General features: G+C 37.3%; 1 protein-coding gene across 2 annotated transcripts; it reads right to left on the bottom strand.

Moving 5' to 3' along the window:
- Nucleotides 1-985: 985 nt before the first annotated feature.
- LOC127515803 (synaptopodin-2-like) lies at nucleotides 986-26,350 on the bottom strand. Of its 2 annotated transcripts, XM_051899865.1 has the most exons (5): nucleotides 26,183-26,350; nucleotides 13,924-14,075; nucleotides 12,697-13,406; nucleotides 8,409-11,257; nucleotides 986-3,594 (listed from the first exon to the last, which is right to left on the bottom strand). In XM_051899865.1, exons 1-5 carry the CDS (start codon nucleotides 26,288-26,290, stop codon nucleotides 3,025-3,027), a joined length of 4,389 nt encoding a protein of 1,462 aa, XP_051755825.1. In that variant the 5' UTR covers nucleotides 26,291-26,350; the 3' UTR covers nucleotides 986-3,024. The 2 variants fall into 2 exon arrangements, with proteins under 2 accessions (XP_051755825.1, XP_051755824.1); XM_051899864.1 differs by lacking the exon at nucleotides 986-3,594 and having other exon boundaries at nucleotides 6,326-11,257; nucleotides 26,183-26,349.
- Between the last annotated feature and the right edge of the window lie 1,312 nt (nucleotides 26,351-27,662).

The raw sequence follows: 27,662 nt of genomic DNA, 5'->3' as shown, positions 1-27,662 counted from the left end.
TTTGCAATTTAGTAGTTAAAATGTATTAAATGTAATATTGAATAACACACTACAGTTAAAATTATAATCAAGTTCTTTGCATGTGCTTTTAGTATGTTAGTCAACACATCAAAACAAGTGTACTTCTTTAAAGCATGACAAAAGATTATTAAAATGATCTAAAATGAACATTTAAATAAAACTTAATGTGGCATAACTACAAAGTGTACTTAAGTGTGTTAAGAAGCAAAAATATACTTTTAAAATTTGAAGTACACTACAAGTGCACATTCAATACAGTTAAGTGCACTTTCTTCACAAGGATTGTCACTCAAAGCCCATAGGTTTGACCAGAGTAATGACTAGTTGTTTATAATCTGTAATCTTAGTTAAGCAAAACTGAGCCATTATATGCAGAAAGCTTTGAAAAAGTCACAACTAATTTTATTGCGTATATGAAGTTACAAGTTTTTCTCCAGCATTCTAACACTCTCTTTTCCTTCATCCTTCCCATTAAAAAACAAATAAAAACGTCACTCCCAGATACAGTATCTGTCATATGACATAATCAATCATTGCACTGCAGATGTGAGGAAATACTTGTACTTTTACTACCATATTTTAGTATACTACTATAAATAATATATAAGTAATGTATGTTTATTATATAAATAATTATTTGCAGTGTAACTGGAATGGCCGACACTGACTGTAATTGACATGTTTCTTCCAGTGTATATCCCAAATAGCAGATTAATTGCAGAACCCTATTTTGAACACGGTTCAGTCTTCAATGTCAGCTGCCACATAGCTTGGTTGTATGACAAGTACAAGCTCGGGAGTCGAGCCAAGCCTCCCAAGCCATTATATAACAAGACATCAACTTGTTACAGACTATTGGGCTGAAAGTGACTCTCCCTCAGGCTTGATTTCTCACAAACTATGCAACATGCTTTTTATTCCTCCAAAAAAACTCCCCAAAGTTTTCAAAAAACAACTATATGCAGAGAGATTTCAAAACATGTTACTTTAATAGAAGTGCAAAGCATGGTTTTATGTCAGTCACATACAAAAAGTGGAGCTGTATAGTGTAAATCAAACAAACTACTTAAAACTGAGCTACTTGGGCAAGACAGTATAAAGCGAGCTGTTTGCTCCTCTCTGTGTCAGACGATGCACTTGACAATTCAACAAATATCCAAATATATTTTTGTATCTTGATCAACATTTTACAAAAACATGTCAAAGTTTAGCTTTCTGATATCCTTGTGTCATAAAAATATTCAGTCATGGAATAAAGAAATATAAGCATGAACAACTTTTATTTTTTTTTAAGTGGATTGAGAGCATGCATTGTCACATATGAGAACCCACAGACATTCACAGCAAAATACATTTATGGAATGTTCATTAAACAACTTTTTTTTTTTTTTTTTTTTTATTTATCAGCAAATAGTAGTGAATTTGTTTAAGTGAATCTAAGTCTGGGGCAACAGGGCATGTGGTAAAGGGTCAGACCGGGTCACTAAAGAGTGATTTAATCTTTTCAAGTGAAGCTTATGCAACAAGTACGGCTGTTACTGATTCAACAGTTTCTGCTTAATAGCTTTGTAGCACACAAACAAAATGATTTTTTTTTCTCTCTTTCTCTAATTAATGACAAACAACTGAAACTGATTCTAGCTGTCATCACAACTGAAACACCCTCATTACTGATTTATTTTAATGCAGTAATTAAAAATTTGCAACTAATTAAATACAGACAGTGCTGAAATGTGTCTCACACTAGCATTTACATACTATGAAGACCTATTATGTTATTTCTTTAGCATGTACAGTATTTGGTATCATGCACAAACACTTTGCCCCGTTCATTAGTGCAACACTTTAAAACTGAATGTGTGATCCTTGTGAAAAAGAAGTGCACTTAGTATTGAATGTGTACTTCAAATCTTAAAAGTATATTAAAAAACTGTACTTGCAGATAATATAATGTAAATTAAATAAAAGGGCACTTAAGTGTACTTAAAAAGAGTGCACTTTCATGACTACTTAAGTACTCTTTTAAATATTCTTACTTAACTGGGTCAAAAAAAGTACTCTAAAGATAAAGGGGACCTATTATGCCCCTTTTCCCAAGATGTAATATAAGTCTCTGGTGTCCCCAGAATGTGTCTGTAAAGTTTTAGCTCAAAATACCCCACAGATCATTTATTATAGCTTGTCTATTTGGGTGTGAGCAAAAACACGCCGTTTTTGTGTGTCCCTTTAAATGCAAATGAGCTGCTGCTCCCGCCTGCTTTCCAAAAGAGGGCGGAGCTTTAACAGCTCACGCTTCGGTTGCTCAACAACAACAAAGCTGGAGAATCTCACGCAGCCAAAATGACGATTGTGTTCAGCCTTACATTGTTCAAACCGGAGTCGGACACTGATGGAGAGACTCAGGAAGAAGTTACAACTTTTAGAATGAAACTGGACATTTCTGAATGGTTAGTGGATAAATTTATGTAGTTGCTGTGGAGTTGATTCAACTCATCAACTAGCATGTGCCGTCATGTTAATCTAGCGCTGAATTGACCCTTGTTTGTGAAGCAGTCCGGAGTAAAATGACGACATGGCAACAACACTCTACTACAACAACTCTTCAACATTTTCATTTAAGTGAAATCAACTTGCAGTTAGGTGCACTTAAGTATATTTTTTAAAATATGTCCTTTTTTTTTTTTTTTTAAGTATGCAAAAGTGTACTTCTTTTTCACAAGGGATGCATATTCTGATCAAAATGAGTGATTGTTGTATTGTAAGTGTGAGTTTCATAAGCCAGCTTTAACACTCTGTCTAATAATATAAATAATCTTTATAAATCTATCAACTTCTAGTGCCGCCCTCTGACTTTCACGGACCCTCATTCTGCAACATCAACTTCTCCGTCTTTCAGTATCTTTCTGTTCAATAGTAACCGTAAGAATTCTACTTTACTCACTTTCCAGCAAAACTCCCCCCTATTTGATTTGACTTTCGTGACCTGCATAAAAAGGCTTTCCTTTAACGTCTCCAAGAACTGCTATCTTTGGCTTTATAGAGCCTTGGTCTATGAGGCCCCATTTCCCTCGGATCACCCTGTGAAGGCCCAAGATTAGCTTCTGTCATTGACCTTTGGGGTTGACACTGTCTAAAGGGTGACCCATATGGGACAGGACCAGCTGGTGCAGACGCTGTGCTCTTGGTTGGGGACAGAAAAGTCAAAGGTGATTGACTCAAACTGTCTTTTTGGTTTTTCGGTGTAGGTTCATATGCAACCTTTGCCTTCCACTCGGCCGGGGGCTCGGGTAAGAGCTTACTCTGAGCGGCATGGCGCAGGTTGGAGGCAATAGACTGCTGAATGTCCAGAAATGTAAAAGCTTCATCCACGAGCCCCAGTGGGTGGCGTGAGGCAGCTTCCCAGGGAGTGGGCGGCTTGTGACCCCTGTCTAGCCGGGCGGTCTGTCCCACCGGAGGCCGAACAGAAGCGGGTTGTGATGCTGGTCTGGGCGATGGAGAAAATGAAACCGACCTGGGACTGAGACCTGCTGCTGAAAGTCTAACAGGTGGTGACAAGGATGAGCTCCTAAGCCCCTGAAATGAGCAAACAAATACGTTTAAAACAGTTTTCATGGCAATACACTATCGTAGTTGCATATTAATTTCAATAATAAAAACAGATAAAAAAGGGTCACTGATATTACACAGAAGAAAAAAAAATTGGTGTATAAACAATTCTCACTACTAAATTTTACAATTAATTACAAAGAAACAGAAAGTAACACATTGAATTATACATAAAATTTGGAAGTAGAAAGACTGAAATAGTATCTTCTTGTAAAACATATTCCAATAGTCTTTTATTTATAACTTTGAAAAATCATTTTTACAATGTATGTGTATGTGTACAAAGATCATTTTTCACCAGGTTTCCACATGGTGTGAACAGAGTGGCAGTGAACGGATAACTAAGGTTAACAAGAAAGACTGTGCTGCCACCGTCTGGTTATGATATGAACGTGCAGGGCTCTAATTACTACAATTAACAAAATTAGCATTTTGAAAAAAAAAAAAAAAAACTATATAGGCTCTTTTGCTTTTAGGAAAACGAAGGACAGGAGGTTATGAGCTAATCATGAAGACATGGGATTCTTTTAATGATAACAGTAATTTTAGTGAGTTTGTAGTATGAAAAATGCTTTTGCTAAAATTTACGGATCCCCTAAAGGGACATGGTGGTGAAAAAAACATTAGATGAGAGGTAAATAAATCAATGCTTTTGCATTCTCTTGCAAATGTTTTGTGTTCCCCCGAGAAACTTTGCATTTGCTCATAAAACTTTTGAGTTCTTTTTAGAGCGAAAAAAATAACTTTTGCATTCCCCAAGAAACTTTGCAAAACTTTGCAAAGTTCTAGCAAAGTTTTGCAAAGTTTCTTGGGGAATGCAAAAGTTTTGTGAAGGAACACAAAGTTTCTCAGGGGAACTCAAATCTTTTGTGAGAGAACCCAAAAACATTAAAATATATTTTTTCCTCCCATCACATTTTTTTTTTCCACCACCATGTCCCTTTAGGGGCTCCATACTTTAAAAGATTAGTTCACTTTCAAATGAAAATTATTTCCAAGCTTTACTCACCCTCAAGCCATCCTAGGTGTATATGACTTTCTGGCGTCGCGTCAGTTAAGCTTTTTCCGTAAGCTGAATAGATAATGCGTAGGATGTAGCATCCTGCAAGAGTTTTACACTTTATTTGTACGTTGAATACAGAAGGCGGTCTGGCGGAAGTTAGATATTTTACTTCATAACTTGTTAAATATGCATCGTTTCACTTCAGAAGGCCTTTATTAACCCCCCGTATCCATGTGAAGTACATTTATGATGGATGGATGTGGATGGAAGCACTTTCTTCAGCTCATACTCGTGACCCCTGTTCACTGCCATTATAAAGCTTGGATGCGTCAGGATATTTATTAATATATCTCCGATTGTGTTCATCAGAAAGAAGAAAGTCATATACACCTAGGATGGCTTGAGGGTGAGTAAAGCTTGGGCTAATTTTCATTTGAAAGTGAACTAATCCTTTAAGGGCTCCATACTATGGGGACATGGTAAGCAGTGTTGCCAAGTCCACAGTTTTCCCTCGGAACTGGGCTACTTTTACACTGTTGCCGCGGGTTGCTTTTTTAGTCCGCGGGTTGAAGCGACCCCCCAGAATGCGATTGGGCTAGTTTTGGCCGTGATTTGGCGGGTTTTGTTATGCAAACCTGGCAAACGTGATGGTAAGGAATAAAATATGAGATGGGAGGGGAAAATTATTTGTCAATGCTTTTGCATTCTCTTGCAAATGTTTTGCGTTCCCCCGAGAATCTTTGCATTTGCTTGCAAAGAACACAAAGGTTTTGAGAGGGAACGCAAAACTTTTGCGAGCGAAAACAAAAGCATTGAAATATACATTTTCCATTACCATGTCCCTTTTTAGGGGCTTCGTAAAAATCAAATGTAATCAAATTTGAAATTATTTTGTATTATTAATTTAATGTGTTGTTTTAAAAAGCCAGTATTTCTAAAATTTTAAATAATAGTTTCATTAGTTAAATGTTTAATGACTGGCTTAATGTCGACAGATATAAGTGTCATCTAGGTGTTGCACATTTTCATTTTGTCTCTGACTTTGTATAAAAAACATAAATTAATTAGTCTAAAGTGATATAAAAGTGGCAGGTGCCATAAAGTGAAGTGCTCTCCTCCCCTGCTTTCATGTCATGGGACCAGAGATCACATTTCTCCAAATATAGCTCTTGGAGCAGGCCTTGCAGGGCATTCATTCAGATCATTTCCACTTTTCCCCAATTATCAAGTATGTCTTACTTAGCTCCTGAAAGTATGATGCAACACAGACCCAAATTTAGAACAATACTCACAGCTTGCCTTTAGGCGTACTTATTTTAGGCTGTCAAATGATTGATTTTTTTCCCCCATGCAGAAACGAATCACTTTCCTGCAAATAAAACTTTTGGAAGAAGGATTGAATAGGATGTAAATAATAATAGAAAATATAATGTCATATACACCTGTAAAAATATATGGACTTATACAATTACATATCTGAAAGGATCTTATGTTAAATGTAATCTCCTACCTTTATTGAGGGAGAGTAAAGGGGGATTGAGGTTTCAATTCTTTACTTACCTTATTTAAACTGACAAGAAAACTACTATACTGATACTTTGAAGGGATTATGAAAGCAGAGAATAGTGAGAGGTGCAAAAATAATGCAGATTGGAAAGACGGAAGTGATGAGGTGCATGCAAAAACAAACAAAGAAAACTGAAACAGTAATTTTAATGGCACTGTGGTACATTTTACAAATAGTGTACTATGAAGAAAATATCACACAAAGAAATGAACAGAAGACAGCAAAAAAGAACAGATGACAGCAGTCAAACTAAAAATTAAATTTTTAAGAACTATTCCACTTCTTATATCTGTTTTATTTGACGTTCTAGTTGAACTGATGAAAAAAATATTGGAAGCAAACAAAAAAGGCTTAACATAAATTCCTCCCTCAAAAAATAAACAAGAAAAGAATCAACACAAAGTCTACTTATCTTCATAAAAAGTAAAAATTAATAGCCCTCCAACTATGTACCAGCTGTTAAACATTGAAATAGTGACATTATTCGACCTACTTGAAAAAACTCACATACTGAGTACATTCCTTTCTTCTTTTATGAAGAAAGTCTAAAACATTAATTAAGATTTAGAAATATAACAATGTTTTTTCCTCAGAAGGTGAGAGATGATTGAACTTCACTTATAAAATAGCCACCATAATACATTCTTTCTCTGTTACACAGTATCTCTTTGCGCTATTAGCTCAGCCAGAAGTTAATACATTGTTTACTTGCGTATTCCAAATATCATTAAACTGTTCATATATTTATTTCTGTCTGTCCACTGAGGTGTTGTAAAATATTTTCATATACTCATATGCTTGTGTGAAAATCGATACTGCAAATCCTTTTGGAAACCATGTTAAGCTACATTTTAAATATGATTATATATTAGTTGGTTTAAAAGGATTACATCCTTAAGTTGTATTGCAAATCAGTTACTCAGTAGCCCTCATAACAGACCATTATCTTTCTTTTTTCACCCTGCCATCATTTTTTCCATCATTAAACATTCACGTTTCTCATCTCAACCTCAATAAACACTGATTCCCTTTGACCAAAATTATGTCTAACACATTTAGTTATTTTTGAGTTGACTAAGTACATGAGCTTTTTACCTGTAGCAAGCCAGGCCTATAAAATGTCAGCATATAGCAGAGCATTATTCTAAAAACATCATGTGATGTCATTTTGAAATGTCTATGCCCTCTTCTATGTTACTCATTTGGCAGATCTTAAACGTAATTTGTAACAAACAATATTTCGGTCTGGAAGTTTTATGTATATGCTCTACAAAGATATCGGCATCTTAGCTTAGTTGTCTTAAGGTAACAACACTGGGGTAAAAATCACTATTTTTCAGCAGTGCTTGGCTTCCACACCTGGGCCGCACTCTTCTTGGCTGAAAATTTGGGCTTTGGAGCAGCAGTAATACTGCCTCCTGAGGCAGAGTCAGCCCTTGCTGCTACTGGGAAAGATGGCACAACATAAGAACTAGGGGCTGGTTGGTAGGTCAGTGCAGGTCCAGCTTGATATACTAGATTAGGACCTGCCTGATAGGAGGGTGGGGAGGGCTGCTGGTAGGGAGGACTTGGTGCTTGTTGGTAAGGATTTAAAGGAGGTTGTTGGTAAGTTTGTTGGGGGTTGTATTCTTGCTGAAATGGGACTTGATGAGGATGTTGTTGATAAGCATTTAGGACAGGCTGATATGTATCAGGAGGGACTTGGTGGTAAAGGCCTTCATGCATAGGTGACTGACCAGCCATTCCATAGGGTTGCTGGGCCGGTTGTGGCATAAAACCATAAGGAGGAGGATCTTGGTTATATGTCATTTGCTGGTTTTGATTTGGAGCACCTAGTGCTTGGGCTTGAATTTGGGCCTGGGCCTGAGCCTGGGCTTCAGCTGCTTTTTGGGCAGCTAGCTTTTCAGCTGCCTCCTTTTCTGCAGCAAGTTTCTCTGCTGCTGGGCCATAGGTGAAAAGGGAGGATTTCAGCTGATAGGGCTGATGTTTCATGACATCAAGAACATGAAGAGGTTTCGGGGCAGGTTTTCCCTTCTCTTTGCTTTTGTTCTTGTTTGTTGTTGAAGGGCTAGAGGGGGGAGGCTGCTTGATAGCACCTGGTGGATATGACGGTGAATGAATTGGATTATATGCCAAAGGCGGGGGAGCCCGACAATTGGGTGAATATTTCCAGGAATTTGGCAAAGAAGGAGTAGGTGAAGATGGTCTTGCCTTATTTGACTGCACTGTGGTAGAATCCACAATGTACTTCTCCATTCTGGATTGCCTCTTGGCGAAAAGTTCAGCTCCTTTCCCTCTCAAGGCTGGCATCTCGAAAGCTGATCCATAACCAGAGGGTGACATAGTACTACTTATTGGAACAGGGGATGGTACCTTTGTCCCAGTGGTATATGAGTTCATTCGTCGTGGAGGAGTGGGCTGTGTGGTCTGTGATGGACTCCATGGCTTGATTGGTTGGGAAGGCAACTTCTGGGTTGCAGTTTGGGCTGTGTTTCCAACTGAACCTTCCTGGTGTTGGGGTGCCCAAACATTTACAGCTGGTTGAGACTGAGATTGTGGTGGTACCCATTGGCTCACAGGTGGTGGTGATGCCTGCTGTTGAGGTTTCGGTGCCCATGGAGGATGCGCCTGAGGCTGAGTTGGTGGCATTGGCTGAGCCCAGGGAGGCTGAATTTGATTCTGTTCAGGTGTCCAAGTGTTCATTACTTGTTGAGGATGTTGTTGAGAAGCAGGTTCTTGTCCCCACTGTGGATGTGGTTGGGACTGGGCCGGCATTGGTGGCCAAGGATTCATGGGTTGCTGCACTGGTGCTGTGGGCTGAGGTGGTGGTTGAGTCTGTTGAGCCCATGGAGGCTGAGCTTGAACTGGACTCTGTGGTTGAGTCCACGCATTTGCAGATGGCTGTGTTGGCTCTTGCTGTTTGGCCTGAGAGACCCAAGGTGGTTGGGGCTGTGACTGCCTCTGAGGTTGAGCCCAAGAAGGCTGTGGCTGTTGCTGAGGGGGTGATGCCCAATGTGGCATTAACTGGGATTCTTGGAACTGTTGTTGTTGGGTCCAGGGTGGCTGTTCCTGAGCCTGATTTTGATCTTGATGCCAAACATTAATAGGTGGTTGTGCTGGCTCATGGGGCTGAGACCAAGTGGCTTGTGGTGTTGACTGATTTGAACTTGGTACCCAAGAACTGATTTGGGACTGAGGCTGTGGTTGATGCTTGGTTGGGGGTGAAGTTTGAGACTGTGTTACCCAAGAAGGCTGGGATTGTGTTTTAGAAGGCACTTGCAATTGTACTTCAGAAGGACCCTGAGACTGTGTCATCCATTGTGGCTGTGTTTGAGACTGGTTTTGAGATGGGACTTGCAATTGGACCTCATTTGGACCCCAAGTACTTACTGGAAGCTGCTGATGACCTTGAGTTGGAACTGGATCCCATGATCTGGCAGATGGATCTGACTGCGTAACAGGTGGAGCGACAGGATGAGCAGAATTCATTTGGAGCTGGGGTTGTTTTTCATTCCAGGTTTCTGGTTGCTGGTTCAGTTCCATCTGAGATTCTGGTTGTTTCCATGCATTACTTGGAGCAAGATGTTCAGGAGAATGTTGAACATTTTGGGATTCAGGTGCTAATGTAGGTCCTTCTTCAGACATGGTAGGGGCCCCTGCAGCATCAACCTCTGTGACTGGAGCTTCAGCAGGTTCTGGGACACTGTTTACGGTTTGCTGTGGTATGGGTTGGTCAGTAGTTTCTTCTTGAACTGACCATGGGGGAGAAGCAGGGTTAATGTGAGGTTTAGGAGCTACTGGTGGTGGAATTTTCATCTTAGGAGGCTGAAGAAAGTTGCAGGCTTCAGCTCCTAAGCTTAAATAATCTTCTTCTGGGCAAGACTCAACACCTGCCTTCTTGTCATTCCTGTTGAGGAGATTCAACAGAGCAGGATTAGGTGAAACCTTTGGAGACTCTTTGAAAGTGAACATAGGTTTATTGGCACTCCTCCTCTTTGTATCTTGCAAGATACCAGTCTTGATAGCAGGCACAGATATACGCTCATCACGGGAAGCAATCTGTTCACCTTGTCCCAATGAATACCCAGATTGTTCTTGATTATCTGCACTTGTGGTGGAGGAAAATGGAGCGGCCACTCTATTTTGAATTGAAAATGGTTTGGCACTTCTGTTTGTGACTGTCGGCTGCATTTCGCTCTGCACTTGCTGATCGAACATGCCATTCATATGATGTGAATACTGTTGCACATGCTGCTGTTGGAAGTGTTGTTGCTGATTGTATGATTGGATGTTTTGATACATTTTCTGCTGCTGGTAGTCTTGCTGTTGTTGGTACTGTTGTTGCTGTTGCTGGTATTGTAGCTGCTGCTGGTAGTCTTGATACTGCTGCTGCTGCTGTTGTTGATAGTACTGATCTTGGTACTGATGATGTTGTTGCTGTTGCTGCTTTTGTGCTGATATGCTGTGTAAATTTACATCCATGTAATTTTCTGTTTCTTGTGCATGCATATAAGTGCTCTCCTCCATGTTTTGGTATGTCTGATGTGTCTCAGGCTCCTGGATCGCTTCAACAGGAATCCCCTTACGTCTCATCTCTTCATGTTCAGCTACTATCTCATCCATGCGCTGTCTGCGCTGGGCAAACATGAGGGCTCCTTTCCCCTTGGTCTCAGGTAGTGCTTCCATATCCTGCTTGTTGTCAAGCTTGCGCTCTATCTCAAGTAATCCGGTATCCCAATCAAAGCTCACAATGCTTTTCTGAACTGAGGCATTAGTAAAGAAATCCTCATCAATTTCTGTTTCACTTGTGGCTAGAACAGTGAACTCAACAGCGTGCTCCTCCTTGTCGTCTTCGTCGTCCTTATAATCTGGCTCGTCCTCACCAGTACCGTAGCTTACAAGTGTATACTTCTTGGCCCTCTGTCTATGCTTCTTAAACATCAACACCCCTTTGTTATTAGGGTTGGGGGCAGGGGCAGACAGCAGGAGAGCAATGCGCTTGCATTTGGACTTGGCCTCTTTCACCTGCTTCTCTGAAAGGCTCTCACTGCGCCGGAGCCCTAAGAATGACACAAAAAAGCAGGAGTTTAGGGTATGGGGCAGGTGAGGTCATAAAAGAGGGATACTGCACATGGTTGGTCCTGGTGGCCTAATTCACTGAACGTGTATGAAGCATATAAATAGCCCTGTTATGTGAGCAGCCAACAAGTAATTTCATATGAGAGTTCTTGAACTGGGAAAATACAAGTATCAACTGAGAACCATGTAGCTAACTAATTTTCTATCTAATGTAAAAACCAAATACATAATTGTTTTTTAAAATACATACATGGGAATAAATGCAAGTGAGAATTAAAATGAAACAAGTTATGACAATGTATATCAAAATGTATTTTGAGAGAGTTATGGCTTCTCTGCTAATCAAATGATGAATCCCAGATTTAACAGGTGTTAAATAGAATTTACGGATCCCCTGACCCACATTTTTCCCAATGACCCAATAAGTCATTCTCCAAACAGATTTGACAACACCCTCACCAATTAACTAAATCTCTGATCCATGTATAACAGCCAGACATTAACATAAGCCACTTACAACTGTGAATGTGTCTAGAGCACGTTAGAGAGGATGAGCCAATAGGAGATCCAGAAGAGAAAAAAAGAGAGAGTAAAAATAGCCCCGGGGTACTGTGTGGGCTTGCTAGTGCCAGAGTGCTAATACAAGCCCATATGCGTAACTCCAAAAGCTGTAAAAAAAACAAAACAAACAAACACCCTGCCCTGTTATAGTCAATATACGTACAAGTACTGTAATTTATTCCCTTATTCCCACCAGACTATGTCAGTCCTTTCAAAATAGGTTTGGCTAAAACTTGACACATTTCTGATTCTTGTCTTTCCAGTCTCAAGGTGGAGATAGCAATAGATGAGTGCTCCTTCCTTTTCAGTGCTGCTAAGATTACCAGTTTTAAAGGATCGGGTAACAGGCCAGAGTCGCACATGCTGATGTCTGTCAAATGGCACTTCTGCAAGCATCATTAGCATGCCCATGTTTTATTCTTAACTTTACCAGTCATGTCACCCTGCAAGCCCCCACCCATCACTGCTACAGTGAATCATTGCCATGTTCTTGTTCTACAGTGAATCATTGCCCTGTTCTTGTTCTATCTATCTATCTATCAAAATAATTGATATTAAAAGTATTACTAAAACATTTTTGCATGCTCTTGCTCAAAAATCACTGATCATAATACAGTAACACATAAAATGATAGCAAACAGGGGTTAAAAATAAACATACAAACTGGACATGAATTGTGTTTAACATTTTTAAAACCATAACTTTAGAAACGACAAGCACAAGCACAGCTGACTCCGTCAGTTCACTGATGCTATATCTATAACCTAAGCATTTAAAATAAGAAATTATTGCTAATCTTACAAACAGATACCATATCACACTATAAGAAGCAACATACTGAAAATCAGATGTTACTTACTGGCGTGCCTTGCCCGGTGCTTGTTGGGCTTGTTGACCTCCCTCTCCGATTCAGAGTCCCACTCCTCTGAGGGAAGTCCAAAGGACACAGAAGAGGAGGTGGGAGCTTCTTCAATGTGCCCTCCTTCTTCCCCACCAGAATCCAACCGTTCACTGGCCTCTACCCCCTCCTTTCTAGAACTGCTTCCAGATAACTGCTGCACTGTCACCTCCACCTGTCTTGGTTTGCTAACCAACACACCCCACTGACTAAGAGGTTGCCGTTCTCCTCGGGGTGTATATAGAGGCCTATCTGAAGAAAATGCGGTGGTGGTATAGTTGATGCTCTCATCCGTCTTTCTATGATGGATGTCTCCCACAACTCCACAAGCACTGCCTAATGCAGTACAATCTGGCTCTTCCAGGGTGGTCTTGGAGAGCGAGAGCTGCAATTCGACCACAGATCCTGGGGTTACATCCAAACTTGTGTCTCCACCACCCTGGGCACAGGTGCCTCTACCTTTATTCCTAGAAGCAGGTATTTGAACTTGTGTCCGAACCAATCGTGTCCCCACAGGACACTCTCCATCACTGTCTGTTTCCCCATAATATGCTTCATCCTGGGACTCAGAGACATCCTGGGACTCATGGGGGTCATGAAGCCTGGATGGAGAAGGGATCCGAAAAGTGGTACTAACCACTTCAAAGCTCTCTTGAGGTTGACTACAGCATCTACAGGGAGGAGATTATAGTAAAATCATGTTATTTGCAACTAATCTGTCCATTCAAACCCCATGACTTCTTTATAAAGCAAATTATTTGTTGGAACTAAGAAAACTACTTTAACTTTTAGTTAACATTGAGAGAAGCAAGACTGAATCATTCATTTTTTTTGTGAATCATGTATTAGTGTTTTATTAATCTAGGTAAGTGATTTTGTAGTACACAGTGGGTGATTTAGTACGTCTGGTATTTCAAAGGTCAAGACAGCCATAAACAAGGCTTTCATTAACTATACTATAAAATGCAAATAGCTATAAAATTTAATGCATCACAATACGTAAGTTGCATCAGGTCTAGTATGAGTGACAAAAGAGATGAGGCTTACCTTAAATGCTTCTAGTATGAAATGAAAAAACCTATATCCTTTTTTCTAGACTAAAAATCTCTTATCACACAAATAAAAGATGTAATACACTGAAACAAGTAAAGAATCAGCCAAGGAACATTTGTCCAAGCAATCAAATACCTTTTGACAAGCAGCTGTAGACAGTCAGCAGAGGCCTCAATGAGATCAATAGCGTCTGAGAGACTGAGGTTAGAGCAAGGCTTTCCATTCAGTGACACCAGTTCATCATTCTCACACAATCCAGCTAGGGCAGCGGGACTACCATCCTCTATCTAGAAGAAAGATAATGATCACATACTTGTTAAAGGGCAACTTTAGCAATTAAAATTATATAATTTAACATAAAACTGAGGTTATGTAGGCATTGTAATGCACACAAAAAGTGCTTTTAGAATGTTATTTGAGTACAAACATAATTACTTGAGAGGGGTTTAATTAAGCCTTATGACTATGTTATGGTGAAAAAAATGTCCTCACAAAGATGGCAATAGCTGAAATCCCGGTCTGGATATTTTTGGGGTCCCCAAGAGGAAAACAGCTTATAAATCATACTGGGGGTTTTTCTTTTTTTTCTGTGATAGGTAGGTTTAGGGATAGGGGATAGAATATACAGTTTGTACAGTATAAAAACCATTATGTCTATGGAAAGTCCCCATAAAACATGAAAACCCAACATATGTCTGTGTGTGTGTGTGTGTTTGTGCACCCTAACTATGCAAATTCATTAACATTTTGGATGAAATAAAGAACTATTTCTCCATCCTTGGTTCACAGACAGTGTATCTTAATTTAGACCAAGAGCCTCTAATTTACGCATCACAACAGCTGCATGTCAAATGACTAAACAGTGCTACTGGCCAAAGGGTCTATGACCCATAAGCCTTGCATAGAGAAGCAGAGACACTTCAGCATAAGATTTAATATCAGCCATTTGTAACTTCAGATGCATCACAAATCAATTCTCAACTATAAGGTCAAGTCGTAAAGCAGAGTAATTGTTTGTCTAAGACCGCTTGATTTAACACATGGTATTATTAAATCGTTTATGCAATGACACAAGATACAAGCGGGCAAGCGAACTGAAATTCTATATTACTCTTATATTATATTATATCTTTAATATTAACTTACGGATGATCTGAGTAAAAAAAAGCAACAGAATAATTCAGTCCTAAGATGACCTTGTTTATTCAGACATTTGCATTACAAGTCATTCCCTAGTATAATGGCAGCATTATGAAAACAAATCTATTAATAATGACCATCTGCCAGTGATAAATACCTTCACCTAAAATAAACTTCTTAGATAAATCACCTAATATCCTGAAACTACAGATGTCATGCCATGCCTCCTGAGGTCATCATTTATACTGAGCAATTTCAATCAGGAACTGTGAGATTAGTTCTTTAAAACCTCAGTAATATCACAACTCACCAAGCATGCACACACAGCTGCTCAGGCCAGAAAAAAACAAAAAAAAACACATTTGCATCTTTTATTTCAGGTTTATACAACAGAAAATGGTGATTGAAGCTTTGTTTGATTTGTTAAGAATGTTTAAGGTAAGCTATAGTATTTTAAGTCAACATGAAATCAAAATGGACAATTCTTATTTATTTTTTTATGGAATATTGCAGTATTTATTATAAATGATTTATCCGGGCACATCATTAATATTATTTTTTAATTCATGTGCTCTTAATATTTAATGAAAATAACTTCCCCTCCCTCTTGCAGCGACTTCTTTGATGATGTGTTTACTGCGCGAGGCGGGACAACCTGTCACTCACATGAGATCGACCAATAGCAAGCCACAACCATCCAATCAATTCCCCATGGACAAAATCAAGTCCCGCCCTACACTGTAAAAAAAAATTATTCTCATGATTTATCACATTTTTTCTTTTGTCAAAATAACTTAATTAATGTGGCTCAGATAACATAATATTTTGAGTTTCTGTTGATTAAACCAATCGCCTTTATTGTATTAACTCAAATTTTTAATTTCAATGAACTCAAAATTTTAAGGCAACCAGGTAACTTACTTTTTTAAGTTAAACCAACAATTCTTTTTTACAATGTACATTTTTTCTTGTCCGAGAAGCTGTTTCACTCGGATATACATCAGAACAGGGAAGAAAAGACTATCGTAACTTCCATTTCATGCTGAATTTTAGGTTATATATATTCTTGTCTTGCCTATTGTGCTGTAGAAAGGGTCCCAGTGATGTCACTTCCTGGGTTTCATGATTTAATTACACTTTTTTCCTTTTGTATATAATGGGAAAACAGGTTTAACAGGATTGCTTTGTTAGAACAAATTGTTTTATTAAAGAAAACCATGAAAATATACAGTTGTTTTACTTTTTGTTAATTTGTTGGTTTAGTTGAGTTGGTTTGGCATCAACTGCATATACAGTAGGTGATTTACTGTGATTGATATCTGGAAACAGTTGGCTATGTTGTTTTTCACAGGCGAGCAATTCGGTCAGAGTCCCTCTACTAAATCTCAGCTTTTCTAGCTCATGAAATCACATTCTCAAACCAAAAATTTGAGAAAAGGGACATACATATTTCCAACATTTTATCATGTCAATAAACTTTGTTGCATCTTAGATAAGGCAGTTTACATTAATGATAAATACTATATAACCCTATAGCTTACTGTATATAGGCTGCAAACTCTTGGATCCTGTGCATCAGTAAACAGATGACACTGTTGGAATAAATCATTTTTGGTAGGATTGCCTTATTAAAAAGCATATTTTAAAAAATCCACAGTTTGGAAACACTGTAAAATGCTCGACAGTGCTTATTTGCCAGGCCTACTGTTTTTAGAAGACAATATATTTCTTATTAATCAACACTAGAGGGCAGTGTGCAGCCAATAAAAGATGATTCATTACAAATATAACATTATTCTCAGATGAAAAGTAAACTGGAGTAGTGACATTAACATATCTGAGACTCACAAACCTGCCATGATAATTGTGAATATAAGGTTCTGTCTCCAATGGTTTCTTTTCTCTTGAATATATAGACTAAATTGCATGCCTATTAATATATGTCCAAACCGCACAACACTGCCACAGAGTGGGACATTTTTCATTAGCACAGCTGGCCCCTTTGTAGCTTTACAACACATTATGGTGTAAATATTGAAAACCTCACACACTCATATTTCCTATGCAAATTCATTAATGATGTGGCCTAAAAATACGGCTGCTCAATCATAATATTTTCCACACAAACAATCCTCAAAAATAGCAAAGCCTTTTAAAGCCATTGGCATGATGCCCAGTTTAAAGGCGAAGGTTCTTTAATTGAATAAAAGAATGGCGCTGTGGGATTGTTATGAAGCTGTAGGGGAGAAGGAACAGCTCTGGTCACCGTATAAGGGCTTTTTTAGAGGGACAGAGTCTATTTAATCACTGCTCAAATGGACAAGATTACGGTGCTTCTCATCCAAAAAAGGAGGGGAATAAAGAACCATCCAGCAATTGTACCTTGTGACATTAAAGAAGTGTACTTATTTTGATGTGTTGACTAACATAGTAAAGCAAATGTAAAGTACTTGATCATAATTTCAATTGTAGTGTGTTATTCGATGTTACATTTAAAATTAATATATTTTAAATACTAAATTTGAACTTAATCATTGCATTGCATTTAATATAAAATTCCTTTAGTATGTTAGGCAACACATCAAAATAAGTGTACTTTAAAGCATGACAAAACATAATGATTTAAAATGTACCATAAAGTAAATCTTTTAATTTCACACTATTACTAAGTGTACTTAAAGGTGCATTATGTAGGATTTCTGTCCGTTGGAGGTCGCTAGAGGCCTATTCAAAACAAAGAATAGGGACAGGACTCGGGAAGAAATCATGTTCATGGATGCGATTATTAACGTTATTGTAGTATGAAGCAGAGCAGGACCGAGAGTTGTGGGAGCTGAACGAGGCCGCTGGAACGATTGCGCAACACACACCACGAGCAGCGAAACTTTTATTATGCCACAGTGCTTCCGCTTTTCCGGTCATGAGTATGAGGTAACGCAGCTCTGTTTATCATATTAGATACATTTGAGTGTGTTGAAAATGTTATAATGTTACTCTGTGCGTTCGCTCGGTGGCTGATCGATTTTAGAATATCATATTAAATACTGGATGGCTTGTGTTGATAGATGGCATGGAATTCATTTTATAACGTATTGTATGATGGAGAAAATTCTGTATTACTGTTACTAAAAATAAAGCTGCATCTGATTATGCTATGTTAGCTACTTGACAAAATAGTGTTTTTCTCTGAGGCGTGGTAAAGCATTGTACTCGAAAAAATCAAGAAAATTAGATTTAAACAATTAGACTAAACGTGTTGAGCTATATAACAATAATTAGTTTTCTGTCTATAAATATATCAAAACAGTTGTTCCCTTGTCTATTAAAACGTGTAATATATTAAAGCGTCTTTGGTGTTTCCATGGTTTCTACAAAATAAAACCGGAAACCGAGGCAGACCGAGGGTTAACACAGGTATGACGCAATTGACAGGCGACTCCTCACACGTCCCGGAGCCTTGGTTAAAATTGCAATTTTCTCACGATTTACAAATAGTTGGAAACATTTGGGATATTGTAAGTACTCAAGTGAACAAAATATATAACACTGGCCTAGTGGTTTTTGGATATTTTACAGCAAAAATCTTACATATTGCACCTTTAAAGGTACCTTAATTTTTATAAATATATAATTCTGTGGAAGGCGTAGGACCATAAAATGTTCATCCAGTTTTTATATTCGGTCCGAATGAAATAATATGATGTCCTACCTGCCTGTCAACGTATATTTTACATACCCTTGCGCACACTGTTCGCGCAGACATCATACGTCATCAGCGCGTTTCATGCTATGCAGAGTTTATACAGATTAAAGACAGACCTCAGTCACAGAGCAACACAAACAAACAGCAGCCACCTTTTACAATTCCTACCGAATCAAAACAAGCTTATACTGCGTTCACGCCATAACTACCGTAATTAAGAGATGGCAATCCCGTGACGTTCTAACCGGAGCTGTTCAGTTAGATTCAAAGTTATGCGTTTCCATGTCAACAGTATCAACACCGAACACACTTAATCTGCAGCAGTCAGGTACAAGCTCTCTAAGTTGTTTACGTTCATTATTATTGTAATGTTATGTGCTTTGAGACATGAGGTAGTTTAACGCCGTCTCTTGTGACACTTTGCTGAGAGCAGCTGTGTGTGTGTGTGTGCCTTCATGTTCATGTGCTTTGGAGAAAGTGTGGCTTTGGATGTTGATTTGCAAGGAGGTTATGATCATATGCTTTTAATGCTAGCAGGCTAACGTTAGCATTTCCCAGATCACCTACTGCACCTTTAAGTGTGCTAAGAAACACAGTCATGAAAATGAACTGTCTTTAACACCTTAACTGTCTGAATTTTTTCCTATTTTAGTAATCATCATCAATTAAAATTTTTAAATTATCATTTGAAAGCTTAAACACTCAAAATTCATCCCGTGAAAACCGTTTTGAAATTGGACAATGTTACCATGGAAATGGTACTTTAAATCCTTTTAGCGGGCTCCTCCCCTAGTGGGCAGTGTCATGTTTCATATTTCAAAATTTTGTTTTAACTATTTTATAATTAAAACTTTTTCTAATCTTGACAAAACACACATCGTCGGAAATGTCTGAGGCTCCATATTTGGCGACTGTTTTGTGATAGAAGTGATATTGTGACAGAAATGTATTAATTTCTTACAGGAGAATGCATCAAAAAAAAAGAAAGGAAAAAAAAGAAAAGAAATTCAATGGAATGTGAGTGTCACCTGGTGGCTATTTTTGGTATTACGCCTAAACAAAATTTAAATTTTTGTGATATCTTCAATGAAGAACTTCAATTTTTGTGATATCAACTTCAATTTTGGAACACAACTTGGTTAGACATCTCTCAATTGCAAGTTATAAAGCAATTGTGAGAAAATGTCAGAATTGGACTTTATAACTCGCAATTGTGAGATAAAAAGTCGCAATTACCTTTTGTATTTTTTATTCTGTGGTGGAAACAAGCTTCCATATGATACAGCTGCAGTACAAACTAAGAGAGTAAAATGAGACAAAATGTTACTAAGTGAAAAGGGTGAGTGTATAAAGCAGTAAATCTTGAAAAACTGCTGATTCAAAGAAACCATACTCACTCTTTATTCAACACTCCGATTTTCATTTGTTTGAAAGCGAGGCTGATTGCGTTATAGTGCATTTGTTACTTGGACATTGTAATCAAACTTTATGTGGCACTAAAAAGTACATTTTTAAATGTAACATTTTGGAAGAGAAAGTCATAAGTACAATTAGATTTGTTTCCATATACCCATACTGAGTAAACGCAGCTTTGTGCTGTGCTGGAAAGTTCCCATGCCTCTCAGCTACTTCTTTCTCCCACAGCTTACAGCAATTATCTTTCAGTGTTTCCAACAGACATTTCAGGTAAAATGAACCATGGTGGTCCACAAGACTGTCAGGTTCCCATTGTTAAATTCACATTAGCTGGACTTTCATATACTTGTGCTGCAAGGGTAAGTTGGGTAGCAGTTTACCGCAGCACATAAGAGTGAATCCAGCTGTAATGTTGATAGCTAAATGACTTAAGGTTAAACATTACTACAGAGTTCTGAAAGCCTTCCAACGGTTCATTGTGAAAATATTTATGTAGGTGCACGTTCAAAAGAGACTGTATCAATCTGTACTTTTAATGAACTCACATTGGGCCCCTTTGTAGCTCCCTTACATATGCCAAAAGATCCATAATGTGCTCTAATTGCAAGACAAAAAAAAAAGAAAAAAGAAAAAGCGGACCATTTGCAAACTAAAGATTTTTACCATATTATTTTAAGACAATGCGGTACAGCATATACATTTATGAAGCACGCAAATGATAAACTACTGCAGATGTTTATAATTTGTGCTTTAAGTCATCAAAATAATTCAAGCAATTTTAAACTTTTTTTGTTATACAAGATTCAACTAATTTTTAAGTCAGTTTAATGTAATTTAAGTTCCAAGTATCCAATTTGATTGTACTTAAAAATTTAAGGCAGAAACTTTTTTTACAGTGTGCGATAATATTAACAAAGCAAAAAGGTTACTTAAGTACACTTTTTAAAGGTTCACTTCTGTAATAATGTCAAATTTAAAGGGTTAGTTCACCCAAAAATGAAAATTCTGTCATTTATTACTCACACTCATGCCGTTCCAGACCCGTAAGACCTTCGTTAATCTTCGGAACGCAAATTGAGATATTTTTGTTTAAATCCGATGGCTCCGTGAGGCCTACATAGGGAGCAATGACATTTCCTCTCTCAAGATCCATAAAGGTACTAAAAACATAGGAAATCAGTTCATGTGAGTACAGTGGTTCAATATTAATATTATAAAGTGACGAGAATATTTTTGGTGTGCCAATGTAAAGTACATAATAAATCATTATGGTTTAATAATCTTTTCTCGTTCTTTAAAGTACACTAATTTTGATGTGTTGACTAATACTAAAGCATGTGTAAAGTTAAAATATTTTAAATGTGCTAAATTGCAACTTCATTACAAATGTGTAATTGCACATATATTTAAATACATTGACAAGTTTCAATAGAAATAAAATTAAAGTATATTTTAGTTTACCATAAAAGCTTGTCAGAAGTCAGTCCATTCAGCAGTACATTTTAACCATATTTTAGGACAATAGGCATAATTATGAAATTACACATAAAAACGTATTTAAGTCCTACTTAAGTGGGTCAAAAGCACTCTAAACTTCAGATAATTGCATTTAACATAAATGTAAACTATAAAACATTTTAATTCAATTGCAAATAACATGCAATTAAGTGTCAGAAACACATTACATTCAGTTCGCACTTAAGTATTATTTTAAAGTATATTATTCCCATAAGAAGTAGTCTTTTTAAAGGTATGCTAAACTGTGCTTTTTCACAAGAGTATGGAAATAATGACTACTGACACACATAGAAAGAGCACAAAATATTTTCTACTCAGTTTCATGTTAGACATGAACACCATTATGTCTGAAAAGCCGTCCATCATGAACAGTTTTATCAGCTTCATGTTAAATACGTTTTTAGGCGTGTTTCTCTGCCGAGTTTGTTTTTACATGAGTCAAGTAAAAGTTATGTCTTCCAGATGACTTAGAGGAGCACGGGGTCACTCCACAAAGATGGAAGCATGTATCTGTAAGAGAGTTCAGCTCAATTTCTCTCATGACAGCGCAGGCAAGTATTTGACTGCTCAGCTAAAAGTGAAAGCTCACATATGTCTCATGATACAGATGTAACATATTATCTCAGCAACCCCATAGGAAAGTCATTGTTATCACATGCTTCTTTTGAATAAATTTTGAATAACATTGAGACATTAAGTATCAGATATGCTTCTGGATGTGTTGTGTATTTTAACACTTTAAACTTGTGAGAGATTTACCTTTAATTTTATGTTAAAGAAGGTGGACAGTTACATTTTGACAGTTCTAATCAAGCATAGCTAGACAGTCATTAAACTGTTTATGAATTCAGAATTGGAATGGAATGGAATACTGGATTAATGTTAATATTAAAATAATTCTCATTATTTATAAGTCTGCTGTTAGACTAAAAGAATTTCAAACTGTCACAAAGTAACAACACAGAATCAGCTAATATCCCAGCAAACAAAAATGTGTTCCAAAAACATTTTGTTAACATTCCTATTAAGTTATGAAACTTTTTATTATCATTTATTTTTTTGGTAATACGAATGTTAAGGGAACATTCCATTTGATCATTTTGCAAGCATTATGGTAATGTTACTTTTGAATTTTACATTCTGAAACAACATTTAAAAGATGAATGCATGAAAAATGTTTCAGAAAGGAAAAATGTTCCATGAACAATGTATAAATAACTTTTTTTTAAAATTTTAAGAACATTATTAAAGACCAGATAACTTGAAAGAAAATTCTATTAACATTAATGGAAAAACATTTGCTCATAACTTTGAGAGAACCTTGCCAGAACATTAGCAAAAGTTCTGAGAATGTTCCCTGTTAAACAGTGAAATGTTAGTTTTTTTAAACTTAATGATGGCACGCATGATTAATGTTTAATGTGAGGGGGAAGGGATGTGATAGATGAGCATGTTTTATTAAAACAAGGACCATATTAATCAAATTTGGAGAAACTAAAATTGCCACAAACACATTACTCATTAACATGTACATCTTTATCCATCCCAAAGAAGTTTAGAAGTTATTTAGCAGCATGCATGCTTGTTGTTTAATTATGCAGTCCTAAAATATATAAATTAAAATAGACAGACAATAGTCTCACTTATGAGTCTTTCATGAGTCAAGGCTCTGTGGGTACACTGCATTTCTCCAGTAGTGTTTTATTTTAAAGTTTCACTTTTAAAAATATAATGACACCAGAAACAGAAGCTTACTTTGTACTTTTATGAGGGTTTAACGTGTGTATAATATCATTACAAACAGTCAAAAGTTTGCTAATTAGGAGTTTGCCAAAGCTAAAGTGTGGGAGTCTATACTAAAAACACACTGTAAGGGGCCATTATAGGGACTGAGACCATACTAATGGCTATTAATGTTTTACTGAGTTGTAAAATATGACTTTATTTTGTGAAAAACACTTTATGGAGCTATAAATAAATGAGCTTTTCGGCTGAGAAAGAAATGATTGCTTAACTACTTGGCCAGGAACACTGATCATCCAAAATGTCCACTAGGTGACCCCAGACTCAAGTCTAGGCTGTTATTGTCAATTATTTGTCAGTTCTAGTACCTACATACAGTATATTTACCATGTTATTACTTTTGGTATGCTACATGGACATCAACACTGTTGGATTTCAATAAGCAACCTGTGGAAAACATCTATTTGTATTTTATGCAAGAGTAAGTTCTGGTCCTCTAATCTGATTGGTCGAGCATGGTTCCAAGAGTGCTGGTATTAAATAAAATAGCACTTCCCAGACAATATGAATATACAGTATATGTATATATGTCACAGTCATGTTTAGTTTTCACTGTCTTGTTTAGTCCCTATAATGGCCCTAAGGGGCTGTTTACGCGACACCATTTTCAATTAAAATGGAAAACTTTTTATGTTTTTTTGGCCATTCATTTACACAACAATGGCGTTTTGGCAGCCTGAAAATGCAAACTTATGAAATTGGGTTTCAAAGTGCAAGTTTTTGAAAACAATACCATTATTGTCACCATGTAAACAACAACAACTTGAATTTGTGAAAGCGGTCAGGTCATGTGCATGCATATTACGTGTTCAGTCTATAGGCGCGCAGTGTTTCTTTACAAAGTGACATTGCCAACTACTGGCCTGGCATGAACATTACAATGTTTTTAGTCATTTTCGAGGATCCTTGTGAATGGTAATTGTTTTGCAAAGCAAAAGAAAAAACATTTCCATTTTAGTACATCGTTGTTGTGTAAACATACCCTTAGTTTTCATTGTCTTGGTCATTGGCTAGTCATTCACTTGTTCCCATAGTCCCTAATTAGTATCACCTGTTCCTTGTTCTGTTGATTATTTCCTCAAAATGTACTTAACATTTTGTCAGCCTTCTCGTCTTGGTCTGTTGTTAATGCTATGTAACGCTGGTTTGTGTATACATTCTCTCTTCATGTTCATTAAAAGTCTATAGTATTCGTTCCTCCTGCATCACGCATCTTTCTTGGACTTAAGCTTCAGCCAATCCGTGACAATATTTAAATAGCATCTATTTGATTTTATTTAAGTAATCATATTTTCCAAATGTAATGTTTTCAAAATTTATTTATTTATGGTTTAAAAATGGCTAAGTAACTGTTAAAATGTATGAAACTGGTTTACATATAATAAATTGAATTTGTACTATTACATAAAATATGCATCACATTAAGTATACTAGTTTGTTTATGTTAAAACTGTGTAATCCAAATACATGGAAATTTTTAAATGCAATTAAAATACATAATCTTAAATATTAGGCCTACATTTTTTGTGTGAGCCATGCGTGAAAACTGTCGTTTTCTCTCACTGCAGGATGACTGCAAGCCATTTCTTTTTCTCACCACTGAGCAAGGAGAAATACGGAAAACTCATAATAAATTCTGAATCACAGATATGCTGATATTCAGTACAACAGCACTCCTGCTTTATATTGCTTAAATATTTTGCACTCTGTTTAAATACTGTATTTCAGGGCTTTGAAGATCTTTTACTCTTGTTATGCTGTTAAGTAAGCAAAGCATTTAAGTATAAACATGTGTCTTTGTCTCCACATGCAGGGTCAGAGACTGTGTTGAGCATTTCCATATACAACATAAAACATTCTGAATATTCATATATTCTATGATGACACTCACAAAACCTGCTGATATAAGAAAAGAAGATTCACTAAAGCTCATCAATCAATGTTTCCTCTATAGTAAAAAAAAAAGATCAACTAATTCCAGCCTCTCAATACTAACAGTTTAGATTCTTCATATCTATGGGAGTGATGACAGATAGCCTGTACTTGGCCAACAAACTTTGTTAGCTTTGCTGTGACCATATAAGGACCCTTGCTGAAGTCTGGGACAGGCAGAGCTTGCGCAGCACAGATCTCCCTGCAAAATTCAGCTAAAGAAAAAACAACTTTGGCAGTGAACATTTATCAAAACAACTGCCGAATTTGAACTCAGCGGGTGGCCACTAAGATATGTTGTCATTATGCAAGAATCTGTTTACAACATTGCCCATATCCAACAAAGACAGTTAACAGTCATTGTTTTGTGTTATTTCCTAAATAGGAGAACTACATTTATATACTGTAAAACCTTCATCCATGGCAATACAGTACTCTCAGGACCAGCTTCATGGTTACAATTATAATGCACATATTAACTCAAATGTATATTAAACTCAACTTTATCCAAGAGCAAAACATTTATGCTGCCTAACATCAACTTCAGATAACATTCACCCTGCTGAAATGAGCTGCTTAAGCCAGACTAAGTTGTTTTGCAGGTTTTAGTTAGGTTTTAGTCTGTCCACGCTGGTGGCATCCCAGTCTGGCCAGCTAAAAGTGCCCAAAACCCCATTAAAGCTAAGACCAGAAAACCACCAGGGTCTTGTGACAGGTCATTTGTGTGCTTACATATAAATTATCCAATGAGAAAAATACAGGTAATAAAAGAACAAAATACATGGATATTCATCAGCGTCATCAGGTCTCTGCCAACACGTACTAAATGCTGAGTTACTGAGACTGAGTCCTCATCATCGTAATAGTAGGCTGTAGTCTCACCTCAAGCACCTGGAGAGGATGTTGAGGGTCGTGAGCGCTCTGGCGGAGTCTGAATCCCCACGGCGCGCCGCCACGCAGCGTCACACACACAAACTCCCCCGTGCCCATCCTCCTGCAGCGGTCCTTCAGTCTGAGAGAAGTCAAGTTTGTTAAGTGCGATATCGGAGGCTGCCTTTGGTGGGTGTAAAGCCACAACAGCTGGAGTCCGGCCCTCTTTTCTGCGTCATTCTTCAGATATCATCCTGAGAGGAACTGTTCTTGTTGTACGCAGGTTTAACCGACACTGAAAAGTAACGCACCACATATTACAAATGCGTTCAAATACACTTTAGTATACTTATAAAAGAAGTATACATCTTTATATGTAATTTCATAATTACTTATATTGTCTGTGAAGTATGGTCAAAGGGTTATTTTACCCAAAAATTAATTTTCTGTCATTAATGTCATTTATTACTCACCCTCATGTCGTTCTACACCCGTAAGACCTTCCTTAATCTTCGGAACACAAATTAAGATATTTTGTTTAAATCCGATGGCTCAGTGAGGCCTGCATAGCCAGCAATGACACTTCCTCTCTCAAGATCCATAAAGGTACTAAAAACATATTTAAAACAGTTCATGTGACTTCAGTGGTTCTATGTTAATATTATAAAGCGACGAGAATACTTTTTGTGTGCCAAAAAAACAAAATAATGACTTTTCAACAATATAGTGATGGGCGATTTCAAAACACTGCTTCGGAGCTTTACGAATCGAATCAGTGACTCAGAGCACCAAAGTCAAGTGATTTCAGCAGTTTAGCCGTTTGATAGGAGATCCGAATCACTGATTCGATTCGTAAAGCTCCGAAGCAGTGTTTTGAAATCGCCCATCACTATATTGTTGAAAAGTCGTTATTTTGTTATTACATAAAATTAAAGGTGCAGTGTGCAAATTTTAGTGGTGAGGTTGCGAATTGCAACCAACGGCTCAGCACCGTGCTAACCCCTCCCGAGAAGCTACGGTGGCTGACACAAAGACGAAGATGTAGTTGTCTGAGGCTTGTTGCTTCTTACTTCTAACAAAGAACTGTCTCTGCTTCTAATAAACCAGACTACTACTACTATTACTTCTTCTTTGTGCATAGTCAACGTAGTGATGATGCAAGCTGCCTCTAAAAACACCAACAAACATAGTGACGAAACGTGCTCTGTACAGCAGTTTGTCCGTTTAGGGTTACTGTAGAAACATGCCAGCGTAAAATGACGACTTGACATGGAGGGGGGACCCGCTGTGTATGTAGATAGAAATGGCTCATTCAAAGGTAATAAATGCATAACGGTTCATTATGTAAGGTCTTTATACACCACTCAAAACATAGTTTTGTATATTATATTGCATTTCTGTCAACAGATCCTCCTAAATTTTACACATTACACCTTTAAGGTTGAACCACTGTAGTCAAGTGGACTATTTTAATGATGTCTCTAGTAGCTTA

The sequence above is a fragment of the Ctenopharyngodon idella genome, chromosome 7 (genome assembly GCF_019924925.1).
Source record: "Ctenopharyngodon idella isolate HZGC_01 chromosome 7, HZGC01, whole genome shotgun sequence".
NCBI lineage: Eukaryota > Metazoa > Chordata > Actinopteri > Cypriniformes > Xenocyprididae > Ctenopharyngodon > Ctenopharyngodon idella.
This window is presented reverse-complemented; position numbering and strand designations above follow the sequence as displayed.

Bases quoted from the DNA above. Each gene is read 5' to 3' on its own strand.
- LOC127515803 (XM_051899864.1), bottom strand. From the start codon at position 26,290: ATGGGCACGGGGGAGTTTGTGTGTGTGACGCTGCGTGGCGGCGCGCCG. The intron at 14,076-26,182 runs GTGAGACTACAG...TCTTTCTTCTAG, and splicing joins ATCCTCTCCAGGTGCTTGAG to ATAGAGGATGGTAGTCCCGC. The intron at 11,258-12,696 runs GTAAGTAACATC...TGTCATTCTTAG, and splicing joins GCACCGGGCAAGGCACGCCA to GGCTCCGGCGCAGTGAGAGC.